This window comes from Calypte anna, chromosome 2 (genome assembly GCF_003957555.1).
Source record: "Calypte anna isolate BGI_N300 chromosome 2, bCalAnn1_v1.p, whole genome shotgun sequence".
NCBI classification, from domain to species: domain Eukaryota; kingdom Metazoa; phylum Chordata; class Aves; order Apodiformes; family Trochilidae; genus Calypte; species Calypte anna.
In genome coordinates, this window is record NC_044245.1 from 59,180,775 (window position 1) to 59,207,458 (window position 26,684).

General features: G+C 36.4%; 1 protein-coding gene across 2 annotated transcripts in view; it reads left to right on the top strand.

Annotated features, from left to right (window-relative positions):
* CTDP1 (CTD phosphatase subunit 1) overlaps nucleotides 1–26,684 on the top strand; it is an 87,919-nt gene that overhangs the window by 56,079 nt on the left and 5,156 nt on the right. The window contains exon 12 of one of the 2 annotated variants that reach the window (XM_030446042.1): nucleotides 10,640–10,827. The exons of the other annotated variant lie outside the window; for it this stretch is intronic. Within the exon in view, the coding sequence (XP_030301902.1) occupies nucleotides 10,640–10,827 (188 nt within the window). The remainder of the gene's footprint in view (nucleotides 1–10,639; nucleotides 10,828–26,684) is intronic. 2 annotated transcript variants of the gene reach the window in all.

Below are 26,684 nucleotides of genomic sequence, written 5' to 3' on the forward strand. Positions count from 1 at the left end.
AGCTCTGCTCTGAGCTTTGGTGACTTCTGGTACTGTTTCTTCATCTGGGGCCCTCCTGTCACCTTCCTTCACATGGCAGCTCCTGCACCCATCCCAGTGCCCCCTGTGCTCTATCTGCCTTCTTCCATACACAAAAGCAGGTAGCACAGAAGCTGGTGAAACTCTGGCCCCATCAGATTTTTTTTTTTCAGTATGGAGTGCTTATTACCAAATGACTTAACCCAGTATTACTAAATGTGTTGCCTGCTTTCTTTCACACTGAGATTAGGTTTTGAGCTAGAAAGTGAGGCTGTGGTCCTAAAAATGAAGGTGCTGGTTTATCTTAATGGAGTATGTGCTGTGGTTGACACCAGGGAATTTTTGTTTTGCAATGAACATAGCCTAAAGCTATTGTAGAACAAGGGAAGTATTTTTACTGCTTTTGCACCTTTCAGGTTTCGACATTCACCCGTCTATAATATGGCTAAGGAACATAGAAGTACTTGAACATTAAAATATTATAATGTTAAAGCAATTATTTCACCCATATCTCATGTGATTTCTCAGTAGAGAAAACTGAGGAAAGTTGTCCAGTACTATTTTTAGTACTTTGGCAGTGAGACTCAGCAGTGTAGAAAGAAGAAATCAGTACAGTGGGATGGAGAGAAGACAGACAGGCATTTAAAGTAAGTTAGAAATCATTAAGGAGTCACATGGACAAGACAAGGGGCAGTGGGCACAAGTTGCTCCTGGCAAGATTCTGATTGAACACAAGAGGGAAATTTTTCACTGTGAGCACAATCAGACATTTCAGTGGTCTCCTGGAGAAAGTGGTGTATTCTCCCACTTAGGAAAGTTTTAAGTCTCAGCTCAACAGGATGCTGAAACAGATCATATAAACTGTAGTATTATAAGGGCTGTACCAGATGATCCTTGAGGTCCCTTCCAACCTGATTCTAATTTGTTCTGCCTTTCTTTGATTTGTTGTGAAGAATTCATATTCTACTGCAAATTGAAACACTTGTAAAAAGTAGCATTGCATTTCTATTTATTTTTAAGTACAGAAGATATCAACACAATAAAAATAAATATGAATTAGTCATGTTTGTTACAGGTAAATCATTGTGACCAGAAACATTGACACTGACTGTTGCTCATCTAACTAAAAGAACATTAACAACTAAATGCAGTATAAAGAAAGGCTTGTGAAATTGGAATTAATTATCAACATATGAAACATTCTTTCCTTTTTTTCTGTCTGATATTTATAATGCACAGTTTATGCATTAGTTGCTTAGAGCTGCTTACATATTTGTCATTTTTTTAAGAGGGCATCATGGTCTAGCCCTACCCTAGCATATTTGTTAAGTGTTTGTAAAGAGGGTTTTTTCAGCGTAATGCTACATTTTACAGAGAGACAACTGATTACCGAAGTAACAAAAAGATGTTTATCTAATTTGATATTACCTGAGGTTTGGGTGGCTTCTTTTTTCATCAGAGGTTGCTTAGGAAACATTATTAAAACATAATTTCTGGTGTACTTGGGCATCTTATTTTCATTTAAGGTTATTTTTATCAATTTATATACCATGGGAGAATATGGAAAACATTGGAAAATACCTGTATATGTAAGGATTCGTTTGATGACACTCATGATAAGTTGTTTAAAAGCTAATATTACTATATAGAATCTTGTGCAAAATGAACATGATATGTCAAATTATTGGCTGGTCAGGATACTGTTAAGAGAAAAGAGAAGAAAATGTGTGATGTAGACCTACTTTTATTATGCCCAGATATTTTGACAAGTTCTTTAATCATGAGAAAACTACAAAGAATTTTGCTTCAATAGGTATTATTAAAGGGCTGGACCAAATGGATATCAACTAAAACAGGAGTCATGCTTACTGAGGCATTGACATCTTTTTGAGGAAAATATTTATGGTGATAAGATTGACTGCTTGAGTTTTGCCTCAATTTTCCTGCTAATTCTATTGACAGTCAGTCAAAGATTGCTTTGATTTACTTATCAATGAAGATGCTTTTGTGAATCTCTCATTCTTCATACTTTTCTGATGCAAGAAAGTTGATTCAGATTCTTTGCTATTCTTTCAAAGCTATTCTCAGAATAGTTCCACTATAAGTAATCTTGGGTTTTTAGAGGATTTTCTCATAAGTTTTTAAGAAAAGCGGTATCTTTTTACACATTGCTATAATTCTGCTAAACAGAAAGTAAAAATTATTATGCAGATAAGATCAAATCCGAGATCCGTGTTTGTTTTTGCAGATACAAACAACTTTAGCTTTTAAAGTGTTTCTGGTTATATGGCAAATGCATTATTCTAAGTTACTCCATGTAAAATGGGGAGTAGGTCTATAAAGCTTATACATCTAGAATGTATGTACAAGGTATTACAGTGAAGATTTGTTATTCCATAAGGAAAAAGGCTTTTCCATACATTGTTGGGTTTTGTACCACCACCAGTCGTACCTTATGAATCTGCAGCCTCTCTGCTTGGCTGTAGGAAGGAGAAGGTGTGAGCTCTTTGCTTCCTCACTGAAAGTGGAGCAAATGTTTTTTTAGAGTTAATAACCTCATTTGAAAATAAGTGTATACCTCCATATTCTAAATTAAATGTAGCTAGGCTGTCAACACTAATTGGCTACAGTTAAGAATTAATTGTCTGTGCCATGTTAAACAATTTGCAAGCTGATCCCTATCGTGACTCTTAGCAGCTGCATATATGGCCTGATTAAGCCTCATTACAAATCTAGTGTGTTTTCTCATTTAATTTCAAGCTGTTATTCTCTGTGAGTGGTACCTGGAATTCTGCTCAAGTCCTGGTACAAGTCTGAACTGTTTCTTCAAAACATATTTTTTTTGTATTATGAAGATGCTCCAATACTTAAAATTTCAACATAAGAACAAGTATGGGTATGCATTATTGCATCACATAAGTTACATATTATTGAGAATTTCTACTAACACTTGAATAGCACTAGTCTGCTATAATTATTTACAGATTTGTGTTTGGAATGCTGGAGTATTAAAAATGCAAGTCCATTTTGGTGACATAAGGGCCAGGTTATTTGTGCCATTGCCCTTTAATCAGCTGTTATTAATCATTTATCATAAGGCGACACATTTTTTAATTGAACTTAGACATCATTGGAATTGCCCACTTCTAAGACATCTCCAAGATAAAGTATCTTTGCTTTGGTACTCTTAGTCTTTTCAGGCATGAGCTTCTGAGAGCACTGAATATAGCCACTAAGCTCTGTCTCTGTGTGACAGTCCTGCAGCTGTGAGTGGTTTTAGCACCTCTGTCAGTGTCACTAGTATTTCCATTCTGTGTACCACTTTTTAGATTCTGAACAGCTGCAGAAGTAGAGCCCTCTACTGATGTAAAAAAATTCCCTACTGCAGTGTAGTCACAAAATGAATAATTACCTGTGTGGCCATGCTGATCTAACTTTTTCATGTCCACAGTTGTGGTGTTAATTTTAAATTTTGAAAGAATGTCATTGGTCCTCTATTTTATCAGTTTTGTATACGAGCTTGCACTTTCTCTTTGCCAGAGGTCACAATCAGCTGTAGACAGTACTCTGTCATTCCTCATAGCAAATATGATGATAGCTCTTTTCCCAAGATGAACACAAACAGCTGCCTATCTCAGATATTTTAGGGCTTCAGCATCAAACTTGCTTCATCACAGAGGTATTGAGGACTTGATACAGCTGGCATGCCATGACACAGAGATCATATCAGAACCTGCATAGTATTCATCACCTTAATATTGAGCTGCTTGTACAAACTGACTGCTGTTCAGATGCTGGGCATACCTTTCAGTGTTTGGGATTGGTTTTTGTCTTTTTATTTACCCTTAACTTACTCTGTGCCTAATGCTGGCTATTGAGTGCTCTGGCCATGCAGCACACTTGCACATACACAGTGCTTATGTTTGAGTGCAGTCTTTTTGCAGTCCCATTGAGTTCAGCAGAAGCTGATCTGTCTTCAGTGTCATCTCTAAGTTTCTAGTAAAGCCAATTCAGAAATTGTTCTCCCCAGTGCTTGTTATTTCAGTTACCTTTGTTAGTTTGATCTCCTGGCTTTTGTGATAACGTGACCAAGCTAATTGGGCTTACTGAAGAGGGAAGTTCATTGACAGCCATGCAATGCTTCATGAAGCCAGGTAAATGTCTGGCAGTGCTAATGCTAAACTTAGGTTAAAACTACTCAGTATTGACAGATCCAAGCTGGCTCTGCTGGTAGCTAGCTTGGATCAGGCTAGGCTTACTAAGTTGTTCATATTATGTGTGAATAATTCTATAATGACCACAGCATATCTGTATTTATACTGCAATGTTTTTGAGCTAGTAAGACCCGCTGTATTCCAGCTGCTCTACACAGCTGCTGTTTAAGTCCCTTAGTGGCTGTGATACCTGTCAAAAACTGGCACTTGAAAATAAATGGAAGCAGATTTTTGCCTGTCTTTTCAATTTCACTTAGGAGTCCATGACTTCTAAACAGCTTTATATGATGCTGAACAAGAAGTTCATAAATTTGACCTTTGAAGTGGAAAAACACTTTTTTTTTTCCCCCCCTCTGAAATATGTAATGCTGTGCTAGTCTGGAAATAAGGACTCATTGCGCAAAGTTTTGAAACAGTCGAGATGCCAAAAAAAAAAAAAAAGTTTTTGCCTGTGTATTTTGTATACATGAAACTCCTTGTCTGTGCTTATATAGATCTTCTTTTCAGGGTGAGGACGATTTGGGTTCTTTTATCTATTGGAGTAACATCCATAGTTGTAATGTTATTCTACAAAGACAATATTTTCTGGTTATGATGCCATTCAACAACAGACTGTATTTTTGGTGGCACCATTTCAGAAGTTTAGTGCTTGTCTCTCAGTTGAAGCACATTAAAGCCCTAAATGTAATCCATATAATCTGTAATCCAGTTTGAAATTGTTGGAAATCAGCTCAAATCCCACTCTTTTAAGAGATTTCCTGTTTTAGTGGAATAACCAAATGGGTTAAGCCCTAAATGGTTTCAGACATTTTCAAGGATAATGTGCTAAGTGTACTTGCAGTATCACTATAGCATTAACTCATCCTTTGGGAATGACTTGAAATATTCTATGTAGATGAGTGTCCTGGTACTTTTTTTCAGAACAGCTGAGATTTTCTGTTCAGAAGTACAAGCTGCAAAATCCTGTATCACTTTTCATATTAAAAATTTTAAAAATCTTCCATTTCAGCAGATTTTGCCAGACAAAATAGTGAGTATATAGAGAAAACTGTTCTTTTAATAAAAAAAAACAGTTGGGCAGTCAAGAAGCTGGATTGATGAAGTCTCACCCACACATGTTCATAGCTGCCTCTGGATGTCATGGAACATGACACTGACTGGGCCAGCACGGGAGTGAATTTTACCTGTAGATTACACTTATTCCTGGTCTTTGTTGTCTAGAATCCCATTGCTTCTTACTTTGGGGAGTGGATATGTTGTCCTCTACAAAATGCTTGTGAAGGTAAACACTAATAGGTGTGTTCAGTGTCTGTGGACTTTTTTCATCTTTTTTTTTTTTTTCTGTTCTTAAGTGGAACTTCGCAGGATCAGATGCTGTCAAGAGGGCACTTTGAATGTGTTTTGATTATTTAAAAAATTGTTGTAAAATAAAGCTTGTGTCTAAAGAAAGTTTGCTCTGAGGGAATCATTGGAAATAAAGCAATTAGATTAAATATTTTTATCCTAGTTGACTTGTACCCAAATTTCTGATCTTTTTTGTAAGTAACAAAACAAACAAAAAAACAGATAAGAAGCTCAGAAATTGTACAGTCCCTTGATACTGATGTGATTATGCTGTGCTGCCATTAGCACTTCATTAGTATCTTGCTGTAGATTCCTCCCTTTGGCAGTGTAATGTGTCTGAAAAAATCACTCAGAACCTAGGCACTGTACCCTCTCAAATTGCCATATGTCATCTCTGATAGTATGTTAAGATGCCATACTTAATGTGTCAGAGGGATTTTGTGATAGTGTTTAAAAATCTTTTGCAAGCATTCTTTCATTAGCAAATTAGATTAATTTATGTCACTAAAATAATATCTTACTCATTTGACTGTGCATGTCTTTTGCTACATATCTAGGAATAAGAAGAAAATTATGATTCCTTCTGGCAAAACTGCTTCATGTAATAGAGAGCCTGACAGTTGTTAGGAGAGACTTCCGAAATTGTAAACCAAAGCTGATTCATGACAGCATCATTCTGGTTGGAAAAGACCTCTAATTTCATACACTTCAACCGTTAACCACTTTTGCTGCATATCAGCAAAATATACTTCCTTTGAAGTAGAAAGGATAGCTTTAAGAAGTATAATGACACTGTACTATTATAAAAAAAGGTGACCAGTAATACATAAATAACATGTAAACCTTTGTAGCAATATGGTAAAAAGGTGGGAGCTATATTGCTATATGTTTGCAGCAGTCTGAAAACTCCAAAATGTCCACCTGTTACTTTGGTTTTGTTTAACAGGCATGGATAATTCTAGTCTTTACCAGATCTTGTTGTTGGCTAGAAAAAGTTGACATTGATGTTAGTCTTTGTTCATTTGGCATACGTAAGGGTTACTTTCTATTTATTAAAGACCATTGTAGGTCTCTTTGTGTAAGAATTTTTGCTTGCTCCTTTTGTCTTATGAGTTTAGGTCCATTATGATTCTATTTGTACAGCATGACCAGACTCCCTAGGTTCTCCAGGCTCTATATATCCAGTTAATGCTTATGTCTGTAAAAAGAGTGCAATGGGATGTGAGTACAACAGAATGTTATTTGTGGAGTCACTCACTAGCTCATTCCTCTAAGAAGGTGGTGAAATCAGGATACTTAGTAAAGTGTATCTGTATAATTGGAGCATTCAGCTTGGGTTTCTGTTCCTTTCCACGTTTGTTTGGTTTTAAGATTTGCTAGTATGGAAGAACTTTAAAAATTGCCCAGAATACAAAGTTTTACTTTCCATAAGAGAATCTGCAGTAAACCACAACAGTAGTGAATGGTTTGGTTCATCAGTTTATGAAAATCTATATTGGCATATAACAATACTTTTAGCATAACTTCTCCAAATCATCAGTCTGCTTCCTGTTCCAGATTTCTACTATTCAGGTTGTGGCTACGCATTTTATATTTCAAATCTGTTCCAGTGGTTTGATCCTCCTGTCATGTACTTGCTACATCATGGGTGGTTTTGCAGACATAAAATGAAGGAGAACAGAGAACTGATGTAGCTAAGCAATAAATCAGCTTTAAAAGGTAGTCAGATGTAATTAAGCTATTACTAAAATGTTGCTTATCAAGCAGTGAGTTGGTTCAACAAAATCTTAAATATGTGTTTAGGAGACACAGATTTTATGCTGAAATGTAATTGTTTTTTATCTATACTTACTGTCAATACCAGTTCAATTCTACCCATTGCTGACAATGAACAGTCATTTTTGTGGCAGTGGAAACCCACCTTAAGAACTCTTCATAAATAATTTTTTTCCTCTTGTTTTTCACTTATGCAATCAGTTGGATCAAAATATAAATGGTCCTTTGGGACAGACTGAGGGCACAAAAAATGTGTGTATCACATGCAAAACTGGAGGACAAAATGAACAGCTGCTCATGCTATTTTTTTGTTGAATTTTCTGTAATTCTAGTGAAGAATTGATTCAGAGAATTCTGCTGCTTTTAGAAGAGATTTCTAGGTATTTACACATGTTGTCCTATTTCTGTCTAAGGCAGTTTCTTATTTCTGTTAAAATCTGAATTTTAAAATAGCTGGTAGTTTAAAAACAAGAATTAAAGTTTATTCACAGCTCCTTTGTTAAAATATGAAGCTTGCACTACTGCATGTATAATTGCTTCTTCGAAAAAATGTAAAGCACCATGGTAGGTCTCTGTCACATTCATATTGCTGTCCCAAAACATTGCCTATAAATTTATCTTTAAAAAAAATGGAGGTTGCTTGTGACAGTTTCTTGGTGTTTTATCAGAGTGATGATTAATTTTTAATGTGTAAACTCAGCTTCTGGAGTAAGAACATTTTCCTGCTGACCTGGTTTGCTAACACTACAGAAGGTTTTAGCTTTCATTTTAACAAAACTTTAGGTACTTTACAGCTCATAAGCAGAGAATATGAGACAGAAATACTCCTGCTCTGGTCTCTGAACTTAGTCTACACACTAAGTTCATCTGTTATGAGAACAAAAATAATTTTGTCAGCTAAAGACATTTTGTGGCTTTTATGGTGTTTAAAAGTTGTCAGAATTTTATTCTCTTGCTGGATAAACCCCTTTGCTGCTTCAAGGGATGAATAATTTCTCTTTTTCAACGTTAATCATTCTTGCTGTGTTAGAAACGTCTGTCTGTAAGTATTTTAAAGATAGCTGGTATGGCAGTGTTTCAGCAGTAACCATCCCCTCGCTGTCTTTATCAGCACAATTTGATATTAGCTGTCAGTTTCTTTTGAAGTGTTATCTGTTTCATTTCATTCATTAATCATAGAAAATCTAATGTTATAAGCAGAATTTGTAGTTGGTACATCACTATGTGGTTGGTCTGAACTAGATGGAAATTTTCCTCTGTTCTTTAAGCTTTTTTATTTATTTCAAGTTGGAGACAAATGATGTCTCCAGATTGATAGTTGCTTCTTAATCTGCTATTTTTATGTATTAAGAGCTTGAATCTCACTGCCTCAATGAAACCAATATTTTGCTCCCATTTTTTTGAGAATTCTGGAAGATCAAGATTGTAATGTTTGTATTTTTCAACACAGTTTACTATTTATTAAATAGGCATCAATCTTTTTTTTTTTTTTTTTTTTTTTAATCTTTCTAGTTAAATCAGTTTGGAAGGGCCATCCCAAAAATGTAATTGTTTTCATATGTAATGATTTACAAAACTTCCCCTGTTTCTATGGGTTTTATGTGCGTTTAAAATACCTTTCTACAGAAACAGGGCACATATGTATACAACTAATGTGGTAAATGTAATATCAACTGGCATTCTAGGTTTCCAAAGAATAATGTCATCTTTGTGAAGGATGGGAAAAAAAGACATAGCAATATCTACACTGCAGTTCTGTCAGAACTTTCATTCAAACTATATTTTTGAGACTGGGAAAGTTAAATCTGTGAGAGACATCTGTAACCCTGAACATCTATCAACCTAACTTTGTCCTTTTGACACCTTAATATGTATTTTATGGTGAGAATGTAGTTGTAAACATAGGGCTTCCTGGAAATGCATTGCTTTTGGAATGAAGAATGTAATTTTAAATGTAAGACTTTCTGGAAAGGAGATGGTAGAGCTGTAGATGTATGCTGCCATTTTGCTGTCTATTGCTGGCCATCTTTTTGACAGTATCTCCTAACTGAGCTATACAGGCATGGTGTTCCTGCCATCCCATCTCAAATTATAATACTTAAGCACGTCAGACTTTCTGAGTATTCTGTACACATTGAAAAATCCCTACTGTTTGCACTTCCTGCACTTTTAGGAGGTTCACTGTTGGCTTATCTCATCATACCGGTCTCTGTGATCTTGGGTTCCCTGATTCTTGTTTTCCACACATATGACAGCTTCTGATCGTGGGACAAACGATTTTGGACTAAATGTAATTTGAGTTGACACAGAAATTCCTGTTGTTTCTACCAGAACCTTACATCTGTGTTTAGATACACTAAGCTGCTATTTATATTTTAACTTAAGCATATTTTAACTTAAGCTGAGATAAGCTGCTTTTAGGAAAAAATTTTAAATATCAGTAGAGAAATACCCAAGCAGAATTCTTTCCATGTCCTCTGCCATTCATAAAAATAGGCTGTGAGATGCTGACATTATTTCAAATGTTTTCATCTCTTTCTGAAGGTGGAACATTGACTCAAAGAAAATACAACCTATTGAAGCTCATGAGCATGATTTGTCTTTAGTGATGGTTTCAGCAGTTCCCAACCTGTGAAGTGCAAATTAGCAGGAGGAGTAATGAGTCCCATACTGACTTCTAGAAGCAAAGGCCAAAGTTATTTAATAAAGTGTGTAAATGTCTTGATAGATTTTCCTTTATTAATTAGCATAAGGAGACAATCAGGTTAGAATGGGGCTCTGTACATTCTGTTCCATTCATGCTCTATTATTTACTCTTCACAGGTATTCCTGGACCAATACATAACCATATATACCCAACTCATTCTATATGCTATAATAGAATAAAAATATGTGTAGTACAAAGTATGTGTTATATGTTACAACAGTATATCTATCCCTTTAATTTCATGACAGCACTTCTTTCATGCCACGTTTTCAGCTGTTTATAGCTGTTCATGTTATAATAAAGTCCAAACACTTTCAAACATATCTGTATCATGTATGTGATTATATGTATATCCTTAAATTAATTATAAATTAAATATATGTAGTTTGAATAGAATATTACTAGACCTGCGACAGAAATTGCATCTGAAGACCTAGGGGTTTAATTTGATTTTTCAGGGAGAAGGTCATGGAAAGATGAAGCATGTTTTTAACAATTATTCAAGAGCAATCCAATAATTATGAAAGGTTGGTGTAGAATAGTCTGTTAGAGGATACACTCACTCTCCACTCCTTGACAGGTGGATGACATCTTAGGAGAAGGCAGTGATGAAAGTGATAGTGAAAAAAAAAAGGCCGAAGAAGGTGAAAAACCTCAGACTAATGCACCAGAGACTCTTGGAATGAAAACAGATCAGAGACCTGTATCATCATTGTCGTCATCATCATCATCATCAAGTGAAAGAAGCTTAACAGAGAGTATACCCAGGTATGAGTTTTTCAGATGTCCAAAGAAGTGTTAATGATGTTTCCATTGTGGCTGTGCACTATTCAGCATGATTTTTAGCAATGCAATCTTTATCTTGTTGTTAACCTAGGTAACTTTTTTTCTAGCTCTGAAACTGTCATGCTTATTTCTGCCATGTCTTGGGATTGGTGTAAGCAAATAGTCATAGTAAATTTTCACTGAGAGCCAGGATATTGCCTTTTTTGACAGAGCTGAAGGCCACTGAACTGAGCTTGTTTTAAAGTAGTCTTGGTCCTGAGTCAGTTGTAGCACAATGTCCTCTGCGGTGTTACGTTAAGTAAAATAAAGCATGGTTTTGGAAGTTGTGGTTTTTTCATCCTGAATTTCTGGGATGCTTTTCTATGGGAATAAAAACTAAGTGATTGTGATTGTCTTCAGCTTCAGTCTCTTAAGAAATACAAACTTGCTAGTCTCTTCTGCAAAAATAATTTCAATGTTTCACCACTAACTGTTGAATGATGACTATCAACCAGTTTGCTAGTAAACTAGAACTTGATAAAATAAGTGAATATTTAAAATATGTTAAGTAATGGTTCTTGGACTGCAGCCCCCTAATAGTTTTAAGCCTATCAAGGAGGAGCAATATGAGATTTTTTATATATATATTATATATATATATTATTTTTTTTTATATATATATATCTGTTTTAATTTAAAGTTGTTGAGATCATAGTCCTGTACCACAAAGTGCTAAAAGTGCATTGTAGTTCTTTCTTCTCACAAACCCAGACTCTGTTCTCACTAGTAAGAATTCAAGCTCTTACAGTTTTTTCTTAATGGAGGATAATATAGGAGTTAAGCAACTTATTTACAATATAACCTCTGTGAGCTTTCTCTCTTTTTTTTTTCTGAGTGAACTTGCCCTGGTTTTGGTCCTGCTCTGTCAGGGGAGTTGGACTCGGATGATCTTCAGAGGTCCCTTCCAACCTCTGACATTCTGTGATTCTTTGTTCTAGCATTCAAAGAATCAAAGAATTATCAGAGTTGGAAGGAACCTCTAGAGATCACCTGGTCCAACTCTCCCACCTAGGATCACCTAGAGCACATTACACAGGACTGCATCCTGGCAGGTTTTGAGTATCTCCAAGTGAAGGGAACTCCACAGCCTCCTGGGCAGCTTATTCCAATGCCTTGTCACCCTCATAGTAAAGAAGTTTGTTGTTATGTTTAAATGGAATTTCCTGTGTTCCACCTTGTGTCTGTTGCCCCTCATCCTGTCACTGGGAACTACTGACAAGAGTCTGGCTCCGTGTAGAAGAGTGCAAAAATCACCACAGAATGTGATATATAAAATTAATGAGGATATTTTGATTATGGTAACAAGGCTGCTGTGTGTCAGGACTTTATTGGAGAAAGAGCTACATGGGAAGCTTGCACAGGCAAGTTTGTCATGGATATTTCTGACCACTGGGCACCTTCAGAAAAACGTCATTCTAAAAGGTGAAAAAATTTGATCTATCTAGCATAGCTAGGAGAAAAAATCTCCTCTCCCATGAAGTTTGGAAGAGAAAAGGCAAGCCAGTGATGAATATGATTAGAATACTCTTTAAAGCAGCAAGGCATGGTGATGGCATTTCACTGTTAGTTCATCCTAATACTGTGATGTTTTGTTGTGTAGCAAATGCACCAAATTCTGGGAGGAAAAAAGGCAAAATGAATTTTGCTTGGGCTTATTGCTAAATACTGTTGTCTGTATATTGTTTACAAAGATAGAGCAAGGAAGTTTGTAACTAACTTGACAATACTTCTGCACTCAAAAAATAGAATATAGTAGTACTATGTAGAGGTAGTAGTGCTGGTGCTAGAATAAAGTTTTTGAGAGGGTTTCTTAAGTAACTTTTTTATTTTTTACTTATATACATTTTAAAAGTTTTCCTAACAGTGTGTTAAATTGCATCCAGGATTGAACCTGAATGGAGTGCTGGAAAACATCTTTGCAGAGTACTGGTTTAGATGCTGATGCAATGTCTGCTAGGCAGGAAATCCATCTTGACAGAAAGGAGTTCTATGCCCATCATTTTTATTACATTTAAAGGTTGAAGTTTTAAATTGACAATTTTGTGGCCAGTTACTATTGCATACGCTTAAGAGATACTATACCAGGGGAGTAATGTAGAAGCAGTTGTTAAGTGGGATTAAAATCTCCAAGGACATTAGCCCATTCCAACACAAATACCAACTATAGTTTCCAGGGGACCTGGAATTGCTGTCCCAGTGTAAAAATCCCAATGAGACCCGAAGTGTCTGTTCTGATAATTGGAGGTTTCAGGGTGTCAGAAGCATATTGAGGCTGAAATTCTATGGCAGAGATGGAATAATTTAAAATTATTAATGGCCTGAAGTCATGAGTTGTTTGTTACTGTGCCATTACCTCTTGCCATATTAAGAAAACAGAGGCCTTGTATTCTAAAGGCCAGTCCAAACTACTCATTATATAAATCCACACACAGCTCCATCTCTTTAAATCATCATTTCACAACTTGTTATGATGACCCTGATGTCCATATCCTAGTTGTTAGTGTTTCTGGTAAATAAAAGATGAACAAGACAAAGTTCAAATATGATCAAGTACTATAATGTTCTGGCTCAGGTCATTCTTCACAGAGCTGAGGCTTGCAGAGACTTCAGGCTTCTTGTAAGCAATGCTTCATTTCTCCATTATAGCTTTCCAGTAGCACCTATAAGTAGGATTTACAAGATAGAAATGTAGCATTACTAAGTCTTGAAATCTACAGAATGCCTACATCATTTTCCTGATTGGTGCCATTTCTAAAATTCTCATAAAAATAATCTTTGAGAAATCAAATAGCTGCTTTTTGAGAGTGGGACAGGAAATGCAACAGCTTTGCTACAAACATGTGCTTTTATGACTTGCAATTCGACAGCCTAGGATTACTTAAATATCCTAGCTTTTTATGTAGCTTAATAAAATGTTTGCCTTTATCTGGCATGTCATGTTAAAAGGGTGTAGCATTGACCAAACAATGAATGCAAGTTTCACAGTGTGTAAGAAGTTGAAATAGAATTTTTAGTAAATTAAAAAAACATAGTTCTTCATACTAGTTACATTTGACCAGTCCTTGGTGGTTATGACCTACATAACAATTAAGTACATTTGTAGCTTACTTTTAATCAGAAGATCTTAAGGTAGCAAACAAGTTTTTGTTCTTGAATTGAGGCAGTACAATCTCGAACTGTTGGTGCCGAGCAATTGTTGATGGAACGGTTCGACCATGGGCCCTGGGCTAAGCGCAAGGACAGCTCTGCGTAAAGCAACTTTTGTAACCGCAGGGACCAGTACGTTAGAACACTCGAAGGTTAAGGAGTAAGCAAGACGATTAGATTAAGGGACTCGGCACGATTGTTATGTCTACAAAGAAGCTCAAATGTGTGAAAGACAAGCTTTGTTAGTTAATTGTTGCTAAATGCTTTGTAACCAATCAAGTTAAAACGTGTGTAACGAGATGTAGAAATCACCAATCAGCAATATGTATACGTGGCATTAGCTCTTAGATTAGTGTATAAATATTGCCTTCTGATTCAATAAAGTTGAACATTTGTTTGCATCAAACTGGGTCCCTGTTTTGGACTGCAACATTGAATAGTTTTGATCTTTGTGTAGATAGCATTTTTCAAAGCTGATCCTTATTTATTTTTTTAAGTGAATTGCTGTTTACTCTTGTGATCCAACTTTTGTAGAAGAGCATGATTTCAACAGGAGCAAGACTTGAGCCCCAATGCAGTTCTAAGATTTTCTACTTAGAATGAAATTCCACTTAACGTAGATAAAACCTGTCACACGTGAAACTTACTGCTGTGAGTTATGAATAAGGAATCATTAAAGTGCACAGTTCTTTTTAATATATGTTATTAATGATTAGTGATAGATAATATGAAAATGCTTTTGAGACTAGTACAAATAGAGTTTCTTAATAAGAAGAAACGATGTTTAGCTTCCTAGCACAACAGGTGCAACAGGTATGTAATTAGTTGAGACATTTTGAGCTTTAAGGTGTCACTGAAGTTTTCTTTATTTTTCGAATGCATTTTGATTGCACTCTGCTGTCTCCACTGACACTTGAGTGATAGTGAACACTTCTGCAGTTCTCAGAATATCCCCTTATTTTAAACTTGCAGCTTGTGAATTAGTTGCCATGATAATATATATTGGAAAACTATATTCTGTGATAGTGTGCTTTAATACTGGTCTTTGTAAGAGGAGGAAAGACCAGGTGAAAGGGTGTGGCTGTCTCAAAATATATTTGGCAGGATGGACAGGCACATAAAATAAATAATGCTGTTGAAAAAAAATGAGCTGAGCAGGATGTTGGAGGTTGAATTTTAGCCTCTTTCAGAGGCTAAAGAACTTTTATGTTCTTCCAGAACAGATTTTGTCAATCTTTGTTGTCCTAATGAATGCCAACAGTGGTTTAAAGTGCAGCCGTGTTAGATGATTTATAGTGTAAGGTAGAACTTCAGCTCTCAGTAGTAAGAGCTTACTAGTTCATAATCAAGGCAAATTGAACTCAGAATTTCAGAAATTCCTCTGAATCTTTTCTGGGCCCATTTACCAGACCTTTAAAAAAAAAAAACGGTAATATTTTATGTACTGTCTTTAAGTATGTCTTAAATTCTTTTAAGTGTATTTTTTCCAATATTATAGCACAACAGCCACTATGTTAGAAGACAAATTATAAGTGGCTGAAGAACCAAAAAGGAGAGTTGCAATGATAGACCATTTGTTCACAAACAAAGAAGGTCTGGTCATGGATGCTAAGGCTGGGGACAGCCTTGGCTGTAGTGACCATGACATGTTAGATTTTAGCATTGTTAGGAGAATAAGCAGGACAGTAAGTAAAGTCTCAGCCCTGGATTCTAAGAGGGTTGACTTTGTCCTCTTTGAAGATCTACTCAGAAGTGTCTCATGGGCTCGAGTTCTAGAAGGTAGGTAAAAAAAAAAAAAAAAAAAAAAAAAGAAAAATAGAGGAGGCAGGAAACCTGCATGGATAAACTCTTGCGAAGAGTTCCTGGAAGAATTCAGACAGAACAGGGAAATTTCCATTATGTGGTAGTCAAATAAAAAATCGCATATGTTTACCCAACTACATCAAGGAACGACAATGAGCTGCTTCTATCAAACTTTAACTTTTTTTTTTTAATTGTGGATCCATTATCTCATTGCAAATATCATTGGCCTGCACTGTAGTCTGAGCCCAGTTCTAAAATTGCACGGTGATTTTGGGTGTGGGTCTGCCATGTCAATGGCTGTGGAATTACAGAGGGAAACATCTTGTCTTAAATGTTGTTCCTTTGAAACATCTACCTTTGTATTGCAGAAGCATCATTTCAATTAAATGTTGATGAATTAGGTAGAATCTTGCAGCTGGTTGCTGTGGTTTAAGATCTTTGCATGGAATTAAGATTTCTGGAATGTTTCAGAAAGCATATACAGCCCATTTACTGATATTTGCAATGAGATAATGGATCCACAATTAAAGAAAAAGAAGAAAAAGTTTGATAGAAACAGCTCATTATCGTTCCTTGATGTAGTTGGGTAAATAAATGCCATTTTCTTCCTTGATTACCACGTTGACGTGCAATTTAGTCCATTACAGTGAGATCCAGAAGATCTCCATCCTCTGAAAGAGGAAACCCATTCAGCTTTTGAAAACAATGAATAATCACCGAGGAGTGGACAAAAGAGACCTAAACTCTACAGAATTAAAGATACATGACAGACAACCACCTCCTCTCCCACTTGTGGGAAAAGCTGACTTGCTTTAAGAATTTATAGTGATATGTGGCATTTGTCAGCTTGAAGGTACTTCCCTGGAAATGGCCTGTTCTTAAGGTGGAGCAAGTAAAGAAAGCTCAATATAGTTGATGTGATGGCTCCACTTTTATAGATTGCTGAACTTTTCTGAAGTTTCAAGTTGGAAGAAGTTTGAGTTTGTTTCTCTGCAATTACTGCTGTGATTAGTCTTAAATTAATTCAGTCTAATTCAACATTTTAAATTCAACATCTGAGGAAAAAAACATGCTTCTGGTGAAAATAGAATGTGATTAATATTTGCTTTATATAACAGAAAATTCTTACTAAAAATTTTGCAAGGTTACACAAGTACTTTCCTCTATGGGTTTAAAACTTTAATGAGATGAGTAATACATGACCTGAACTAGCTAGCACCTTTCAAGGCAGTACAGTAGTCTGGTGAAGAGTTTGAGCAGCTATTCAAGAGGAGTATTTTGAGGTATAAAGAAATTTCCACAAGCTTCCTAAATGGAAGTTGTGTTTTCTGAATGTACAAATTTTTTCTAATATAAAAATAGTTCTCATAGTTACAGCATAGTAACTATATATTTAAATTACTAACTTCCCCTGCAGTTCTCAAGGTTTGGAAGTAAACAGACTCTTTGTATACACTACATATAAGCAATTTTTAAATTATTGCAGCTTCAGTTAGTTTGGGTTTTTTTCCAGAAGCAATGGTGCTACACTTCTGACTGAAAACTGAGATCAGTTTCTAAAGGCAAGTGGTTCTGCTGGCAGGACAGCTTGCTGTTTTCACATGATCTGGCTGTTCTGCAGAATTTTAAATCTATTTGTTTCCTCCAAAGGTGATTTTTCTATTTTGGGTTGTTTGGGTGTTTGTTTTTTAAATATTTCTGGTCCCAAATGCTGTACACTCTGTACTATGTTGACGCTCTGTACTATGTTGAAGCAACAGCTTTTCACTGATTGCCAGCTAGGAAACTGTAGGTTTTGATTCTAGGGCTTAAATAAATGTAAACAAACAAAAGAAAAGCAGAAGGCATTGATAGGTCCTTAAATTAACTTATAAAATGAAAGTCACACAGGAAATGAGTGTTTGGTTGCTGATAGCTTAGATTTTTTCTTAGCACATAAACTGTTTTGAGTTTATGTAATTTTTTCACAAAGAAAACACAATACTGGAGTATCTATTCTGTATTTCACCACACTTACACTGCTTCTGACTAATATGTTAAAATGTTCCAAGTTACCTTTATTTAGTTATAATGAAATACTCTGAGACATAAAGCTAACTGCTGATGTGCGCACATTCATCTTGTAAAATATATTCTAGTGGTGTGAGGACATAGGCAGCAAAGGGTTACTGCATCATGATTAAACTGCAACCTAGTAAAGATTTTTTTCATGGGGCAAAAATCTAAAATACATATCCAACTTCAACTTTTTTAGGAAGACTGGAGTGCTCTGATACACAAAAAATATCATCACAGTGAAAAATATTTTTCCTCTGAATTTGTTACTGTATGTTGTCTGACTGAGGGAGCTGTTACCCAGGGCAATTCGTGAAATATATGCTATACTGATTTGCTTGGGTTTTGTATTTCTGTTGATATCTTAAACTTTAAGAGCTTGCTCTGTGTGTCCTTTACTTTGAGCTTTTATCTTTAGTTTTCTTCTGCAGCTGTGGTAAAGAAGTTTTTTTAGTCCATTGCTAATTTAAGGTAATTAAGCTCTCTGATTTCATATGGAAAAAATTTATGTGGATGAGTAAAAGAACCCATAAAACAAAATGTGAACTATTCTGGCTGTTCAGGAAACAAGATTACTGAAAGAATAAAGTTAAATTTTCAGTAATTGTTTTATAATTAGTTTCTTTGTTGATTTAAAGATTCTTTTGGTTTTTTGGCATGTTATTCAGCTATAAAAAGAAAACAGTAATTTGTAGTGTTGCTGCTTGATCAACTATCACTTGAGTTATGCAGGATTTGGCTCTCTCATACATTCTCACCTTTTCAGCTTTGATTTAATTACTTTAATAAGTCATAATTCAGATGTGCTAACATCATGACAAGCCAGCATTATAATAGTGTATAATAGAAAAATCTTGCTTTGTTCAGAAAATTCTGATGCCCTCTTGTTTCCATGAGAATTTATAAAACATAGGTTGTTTTCTTTGTGGAGTGATTATGTGTTCTTTTTACACTTGGCTTTTCTCAGACTTAATGATTTCCCAGTAGTTGTGCTTCTAAAACTTGTGTAAGCCAGATGAGCATTAATGGTAGTGATGTGCTTGGTGGAGAAGTAGAGATTCTTGATGGGCTAAACTAAGAGTAGCAGAGTTGCACGGATGTATGGTTTCTTTCAGATTTCCTCAAAAATAAAATAGAATAAACTCTATCACACATGTTGGTAAATGCTTGAAAGAAGTTGTGAGGAATGAAGAATCAGTCTCTGTAGCAGGTAACCAACTCTCAGCACAGAAGCAACTGGTGGTGGTGATTCAGAAAAGAAAGGTGCAAGAAGAAGGGAAAGTACAAATTTTGAGAAACCAATAGAAAAGATCTGAGTTGCCAGGGATGGCACCTTGATGTAAGGAACTGGCTAATTCTAGAGGGGACAGAGGAGAGAGGACGCAGCAAAATCAGATCCTGAAGACAGCAGAAAGGAAAGTATGCTCTTATAAATTAAAATAATGTATTTTGGGTGTAAACCACCACGTGCCTTACATGGCAGAGTCATCACTGGAGTTCCTTCCTTTTGTGGTCCACCCTTTCTGTGAATAGTACAGTCTTGTAAGGGATTGCATTTTCTATTAGATGCATCTGTCATTGTCTCCCAAGATGAAGGAAGAGAAGCTTCTGAATCATATTGTTTATGTCTTAGGAATTCAAGTACCATAGTGCCTGTCTTAGCTATTCTCTGCCAATTAGTCATGCTGCTAGTTTTCCAAACCCCCGTAATTGATCAGACTTCCAATTATCTGAAGCCACTCTAGATGAAAATGCCACAGAATCTTCCTAAAAATAAATATATGAATTAATAAGTCCCATGGGCTGGTTGAGGCTTTTATTCTCCCTGTGCTCCTGATTGCTTATTTTCTCCCTTGAATGTAATCTGACATCTTTTTTATTTCGTTACACTTTAGTCCTGTCAGCTATTTTCATTAAAAAAGAGATAATTTTAGGATTTTTGAAAGGACAATTGGTAAAAGTCTGCTTTCATCTTAAAACAAGACTCTCGACTTCATTATGCCCTCAAAATGGCTTCCACTTTAAAAATTACAGTTCTTGCTGCATATGTGTATATTTAAGTGTGTCACAATTGTACTTTCCATCTGGGAATTCTAAGATAATGGGAAGGGGAAGACTGAATCCCATGATTTTGTGAGCATCATGAACATAAAGGTATGATCCACATACAATAAAATTTAAATAAAAATCTCTATAAGAAGAAATCTTAGGTGATTGCTGATGTGCAGTAAAAATAAAGCCTTTTGAAGGGAATAGTCTTTATAGCAGGAGGGAGAAGAGAGGAGGGAACTGGGGAACTCTTCCCAAAATGCAGGCATCAGTTCTGATGGATAAAGCTGGGTCTAACAATAGGATCTGTGAAGCTCTTGACCTGAGTAGTTTTGCTGTAAAGACTCATCAGCAAATTTTGTAGGAAATTGACACTGATATAATAAAAATATATTGTATATGCTTGTCTGAAATATAATCATAAATTCTTGTGCTTAAGAAGAAATCAATTAATTGTGTGAAAATGAGAGGATTTAAGACATTGCATAATGAAGCAAGCTTTGTGCTTGCAGCTTCATTTGGGAAGCATGGATTAGTTCTAGCATGATTCTTGATGGTGGCATCTTTATGTGGTAAATTAAGAGATTCAACAACAATTCTGACAGTCTTTCTTTAAACCTTTTCTTATAAATTCATGGTATGATTGTGTGAGGAGAAAAAAATTTAGGAAATTGGTCATGGGTTCCTTAGCAAATACTTAGGGAATATTACCTTTGCCTATGGCACATTTGCACCTACTCAAGTATTACATCAAGTTTCAGATGAAGATACATAGGAGGTATTTGACAAATGGGAGAAACATGTAGATTTCACTCATCTTCAAAAGCAAAGTAGCAAAAAGAATATTGGCCACTAGAGAGGAAGAAATATGAGGAAGCACACACCAGTTAAAATATATATTATTTTCCCCCCCTTATGGTGCATCATGTTTTTCCAACCAGCATTCAGGGAAAAAATAAAGTGTTGAAAACAGGAAGACAGCATTGCTGATGAAAAGCTATAACTGATGCAGAGCAAGATGCTCTTGTATTTTCACATTTCTTCTCCCCTTCACATAAAGCATACACTTAATCCTGTGGAAAGCAGGAAACTCTGTAAGTGCAGATTTGTAATTACCCAGAGGATACAGTACCAGAGGAGTAATGGAAATGGTGTGTGTATGACTAGCCCCATAATGTATCCATGCTGTGATGGGAAGGATGTTGGCACAGAGTAAACTGGTTTTCTGAGCGTGACACAACCATTAGAATAACATACTAATTTTTTCTCAGATCTCCTTGTTTTGAAGAAACAAACTTTTTTCTTCGTGCTGTTACATAACTTGCATAATAGTAATCCCAGAATAAAAGCATGGGAGAAAGGCAGTGTTTAAAGTACTAGCCCAGATTTGGAAGAAATTTAATATGATGAACAGATGAAAAGTGACTGCTTTTGCTATCCAGAGTTTATAGAAACAAAGTTTTGCAAGAGGCTAAGGATTCTGACAAACAGGATGTTGTAGGTAGAAATTTAGGGGTTTATCCTCTTCTTTTGGCATAAGTTACTGCTCAGTAATGAAAGTGGTTGCATGAAATATATCTTACTCCGTAGCTGGTCTTTTGCACCTAGCCCTCAAACTTTTGTTTTTAAAACTTACAGAAGCATTTAAATGGGAGCTCTGTATCAGAAAAACATAGAAAATTCTTCAGTAATGCTTTTCAAACATGATATAATTCTATGAAATTCCAGTTTTCCACTTAGGTTCTTTGCACTAAGCTTACTACTCACATCAAAATGGAAAAACAACAAATGTACATATTGCTGTAATCTTGCTGTATTCTTGCATGAAATTCTACAGTTCTCTTTTCTTCCTTCTGTCTATAAGAGATGTATCCTGATTTTCTTTTTTTCTTTCTCCATTTTAAAATGTTTTTCTGGTGAATTCCTAATTCACAAAGATAGGAGAACAGTCTCTCATTGTGCAGGGGGATGTTGAGATATTCAGACTGATTCCATTCTCATTTATAGCAAAATGAAACCTCTCAAAATTAGTGAAAGATTACTAAGAAAGAAGGTGTCTTGATTAGGTCTTTTCAGAGATGCACAAATCAGCAGGGAAAAAAAGATACAGTTCTTCAGCTGCTGAAGAGGAAGGTCCTCGCTCTAAGGATCCAGGCACATGTATGTCATTGATAAATGTAGTGCAAGAGATGGATGCAAATTCTGCTTCAGAAGAAATCAGAGGTCATTTTTCACTTCATATCTGCTGCCTATAAATTCTGAAATATTTTGAACTGGTAATTGATGAGTTATTGCAGTGGTCTTATACAATATCTGTTTGTTAAAAGAGGAACATGCATTTTTGAAAGCCTCATTATTAACTGAATAAGAAAAAAGCTTCATAGAAGACAGCAGTGGGAGTGTGGGGTTTAGACTGTCAGCTATAACTGAAATCAACAAAGGTGCTAGTCCACATTTAGATGAGACTGAGATGATCTTGTATTTCTCTGTGTTTCCTGCAAGGAGAAGGTGCACAGCTTGTGCACATTTCTGCAAGTGTCAAGCTGCTAGATGTGTGTTGCATCTCTTTTGTATCCCCTAAAATAAGGATGCTTATCCTCCTAGAGGCTTTTAGACAGTGAACTGTGCAATCTAAAAGTTCTCTGGCTCAACCAAAGAGCCAGAGATTTTATGCAGAAATTAATGCCTAAAAGTGGCTAGCTTCATGTGGGCTTCACTGGACTGCCTTGGAGCCTAAATTAACCTCCTCAAGGCAGCTCTATAAGGTTTAGCCAGCTCTTCAAGGTGTAGCTGGGACATTTTGACAGTCCTAAAACTACAGATCGTAGAATCATAGAATTGGCTGGGTTGGAAGGGACCTCAGAGATCATCAAGTCCAACCCTTGATCCACTACCGCTGCAGTTACCAGACCATGGCACTGAGTGCCACATCCAGTCTCTTTTTAAATATCTCCAGGGACGGAGAATCCACTACTTCCCTGGGCAGCCCATTCCAATGCCTGATCACCCTCTCCGTAATGAAATTCTTTCTAATCTCCAACCTAAACCTCCCCTGGCACAACTTAAGACTGTGCCCTTTTGTCTTGCTGAGAGTTGCCTGGGAAAAGAGACCAACCCCCACCTGGCTACACCCTCCTTTCAGGGAGTTGTAGAGAGTGATGAGGTCTCCCCTGAGCCTCCTCTTCTTTAGGCTGAACAGCCCCAGCTCCCTCAGCCTCTCCTCATAGGATCTGTGCTCGAGTCCCTTCACCAGCCTGGTTGCCCTCCTTTGGACCCGCTCCAGGACCTCGATATCCTTCCTGAACTGAGGGGCCCAGAACTGGACACAGGACTCGAGGTGTCACCAGGGCTGAGTACAGGGGTAGACATGGGTTGTAGTTAACTACTAAGCTGGCTCTGCTCTCTTATATGCAGGATAAATGTTTACTTGCTTTGGGAGGGCTGCTTATAGTGTGTTGAAACTGCAGCAACAGAATGCAGTAAATGGAAGCATGTGGCTGGCTGTCAGTGATGATGATCTCGTCCTTATAAACTCCAATATTAATATTAATTTTTTTTTCCATAAATCTTTCATGGTAGGTGCCATAGCTGAAGTTCAAGGCAACCAACTGTGTTTTTGCTGGTTTCTCCTGCAATGGTTGTTTCTGGAGAGAATATCTGAACTACTTTGCTTGTACAATGTTCCTAAGCAACTTAAATAAATTGGTTCTCAGTAACATTCTTATCCACAAAATAGTTTGGTTTTTTCAAATGAAACCTATCAACTATAAGCAGCAGTTGAATTTTTTAACCTTCTTTCTTTTTTCTAAGAGGTTTTTTCCTAAGCCTCTCCATATTGAAATGATGTTGCTTTTGTGCCAGGTTTCTTTAGCATTTGGTGGTATAATGTGAGGTACTCTCCATTTTAACTATCATCTAAATCTAATAATTTTACATTAAGAATAATGTTATAGTTACATAAATATTTTTTTGTTTTTCACTAAATAGCTTTATACTGGTACTTTGAACTTTGTGGGAGATATTTTAACATTATTTTGTGTTATCTTCATATTTTCTTCCACGATATGGAGGACTCAAATAATTGTAAATTGCTACAAGTCATGTAAACTTCAGAAAACTGCTTTTATCACAAAGTGGTAGTTTATAATATCCATGTTTGTGTTAGACCGTGTCAGTTGGGAAGTCTGAAAATCCCTTGAAATACAGTCTGGTTAGAGAAATATTTAGAAATTCTTTAGATGCAATAATACAATATCCAGCCCAGGTGCATCTGTGTGTGCAGTTCATATAACTTGAATTGTACATGATGGTGAGGCTATGTCTTTATGTCTCTTGACTAGGCAAGTGAAATATCTTTCAAGAAGTGAAGAATAGCATAAACTTACATCTGTTTACAATAACAGATTTGAAAGCCAGTGTGTCTTAGTTAAATTTCTATGAATTCTCTCTATACTAAGTCAGTACCGGTTTTTCTTTATGGGTTTTCCTACCCAAATACCTTAACTCTGGAAGTCTACCTGACATTTATGGTCTAACAGTTTTAATTCATAAGGAGGGAAGGATAGACAGGCAATCAAAAAGTCTGTATGTTGCTAGAATTAGGAAAGTAGTGTTAGAATAGATCTTTATTTTCTCAATTAACTTTGACAGTAAACTGGATTCATGTGCACCTTCCACAAGAAATATGCAAAAGGAACTGGTAATCTAGAATGCTGCTTTTTTCTAGTTTATATAGGCACAGAAGTTTGGAAGTACAGAGTAGGTTGTGAGGTATAAGAGTACCCTGTTCTCCTTGTCCACTTAAATGTGGTAATAAATACCAAAATATATACAGGAATTGCTGTCTTACATTTCTTTTTTCTAACTGTTACCATCTGTAATAGTTTAGTGAATCTATGTATAACTTCTGGGTGAAATAATGAAACTGATTTCTCACTAATGTGTCGATTTATTTGAAGTAGAATTCTTCCTGCAGTCATTGCCTTTTACCACTGCAGAGCCATTAACTAATAGCTTCCCTCCCAGACAATGTGACTAAACCTGAGGGAAAATAATTTTCTGTAATAGATATGCAAGAGCTACCAGTCTGCAACAGCTGATTTTTAGAAGCAGACTATAGAAATCAAGTATTTGTTATTATTGTTTTAGAGTGAGGGGTGAAGAATTATGAGAGGCATTCATATAATCAGTGAGAAAGAACAGAGAAAAAGACGTGCTTTCTCACAGAGGATTCTTGTTTAACTGCGAGACCAGCTGAAGAAGAAAGTGCAAAGCTTTGGAGAATATCACATTGGTTTGGATAAGAGTCTTTGTGCAGCCAGGAGTGATCCTGGCACCCTCCAAAGACCCTGGCCTTAAAGCCTAAGGGGTCATATAGAGTAGGAAGAGGAAGAAATTAGGTGCTGTATATGTTTATCATTTTATCTATCTCTGTTTTTCATGTGCTTCTGCAGTAAATATGTTTGTCTCTGAATGAAGAATGAGTATTGTTTGCTTTAATTAGCTGAAACTGATTTAATTAATTAGTTTAATTAGCTTAAATATGTTAAGCAAACTGTAAAATCATTATTGCTAAGGTCAGAGTTTTGCTCCTGAGAGTCAGGAGAGCTCTGGTCAAAGTCCTAGGAGCCTACATAAGAGGTGAAAGAGGGGGAGAGTCTGGGGGGATGAGGTCCCACCTAAGCCCAACCCAGGGAAACAGGAGCTGACTCTTGACTCCTGAAGAGCTCCCAGACAGGGAGAACTCCTGTTACATCATGCTACCCCTTAGGTGGTTGACTGTGGGACTGTTCAAAACAATCTCACAGATAGGAGTGGAGAGCCTGCAGAACAATACAGGGTGTAGTGAAATGAGGCAACCAGGTGCCACTAATTGTCAGGCACAGGTAGGCTTGACACAAGCTCACACCCACTACCTGGCAATTAGTGGCACCTGGTTGCCTCATTTCACTACAACAGAGTTGTCTGATACTGGCCCTGTAGCCCACCTGGAAGGGGCACTAGTGTGTGAAACAGTTTACTTAGCATTACCCAGCCCCCAAAAATGCTTAAAACAAAATATAAAGTTGAAGAAATAAAGTCAGCAAGACAAAGGGATAATGGAAAATGAGTTGGGAGTTCTTGACTTCATCTGTTTAAGGATCTGTGACCTGTTCTGCTACCTTCCAGAATCAGCAGCTCCAGCTTGGCTCCTATGATTGCCAGAGCAATAGGGGGAGAACTAGAACCCTGGGTGGATTTGCAAAACCTGGATCTCTTTGTGTTCCCTCCAAAGGGGAGGAGTTAGAAGAGCATTTCACTCTTGTCTTCAGAGCATCTGTGCCGCAGGTCCCCCCACTGCCCTGACAGGGGGGAAGTCCTCTAGTGGGATCTGAGTTCAGGTATGAGACTTTAAGCATCAGGTTTTTAATTGAGTTATTTCTGTTTATCAATTGACAGTAACAGGATCCAGTGTCCAGCTTCCACTTGCATAACAAATAAGTTCCTTTAAGCACTTGTTATCACAAGTGAGAGATTGTGAGAGATTCTGGCATGAAGGCTGAAGAACAGCCTAGCATTGGCCATAAGGTAATTTAGACAGCACTTGTTCCTTTTGTTAGGCTGAATGCTTTAGTGCAGTTTATAACCTATTGAAAATAGTGGGTTTTTTCTCAGTAAGACGTATGGATATCTAAATACCTCTTAAGAATAAGGAAACCAAGAAGTACATTAAAAAAACTGTTAGCCAAGGTTTTTAATCCTTTACT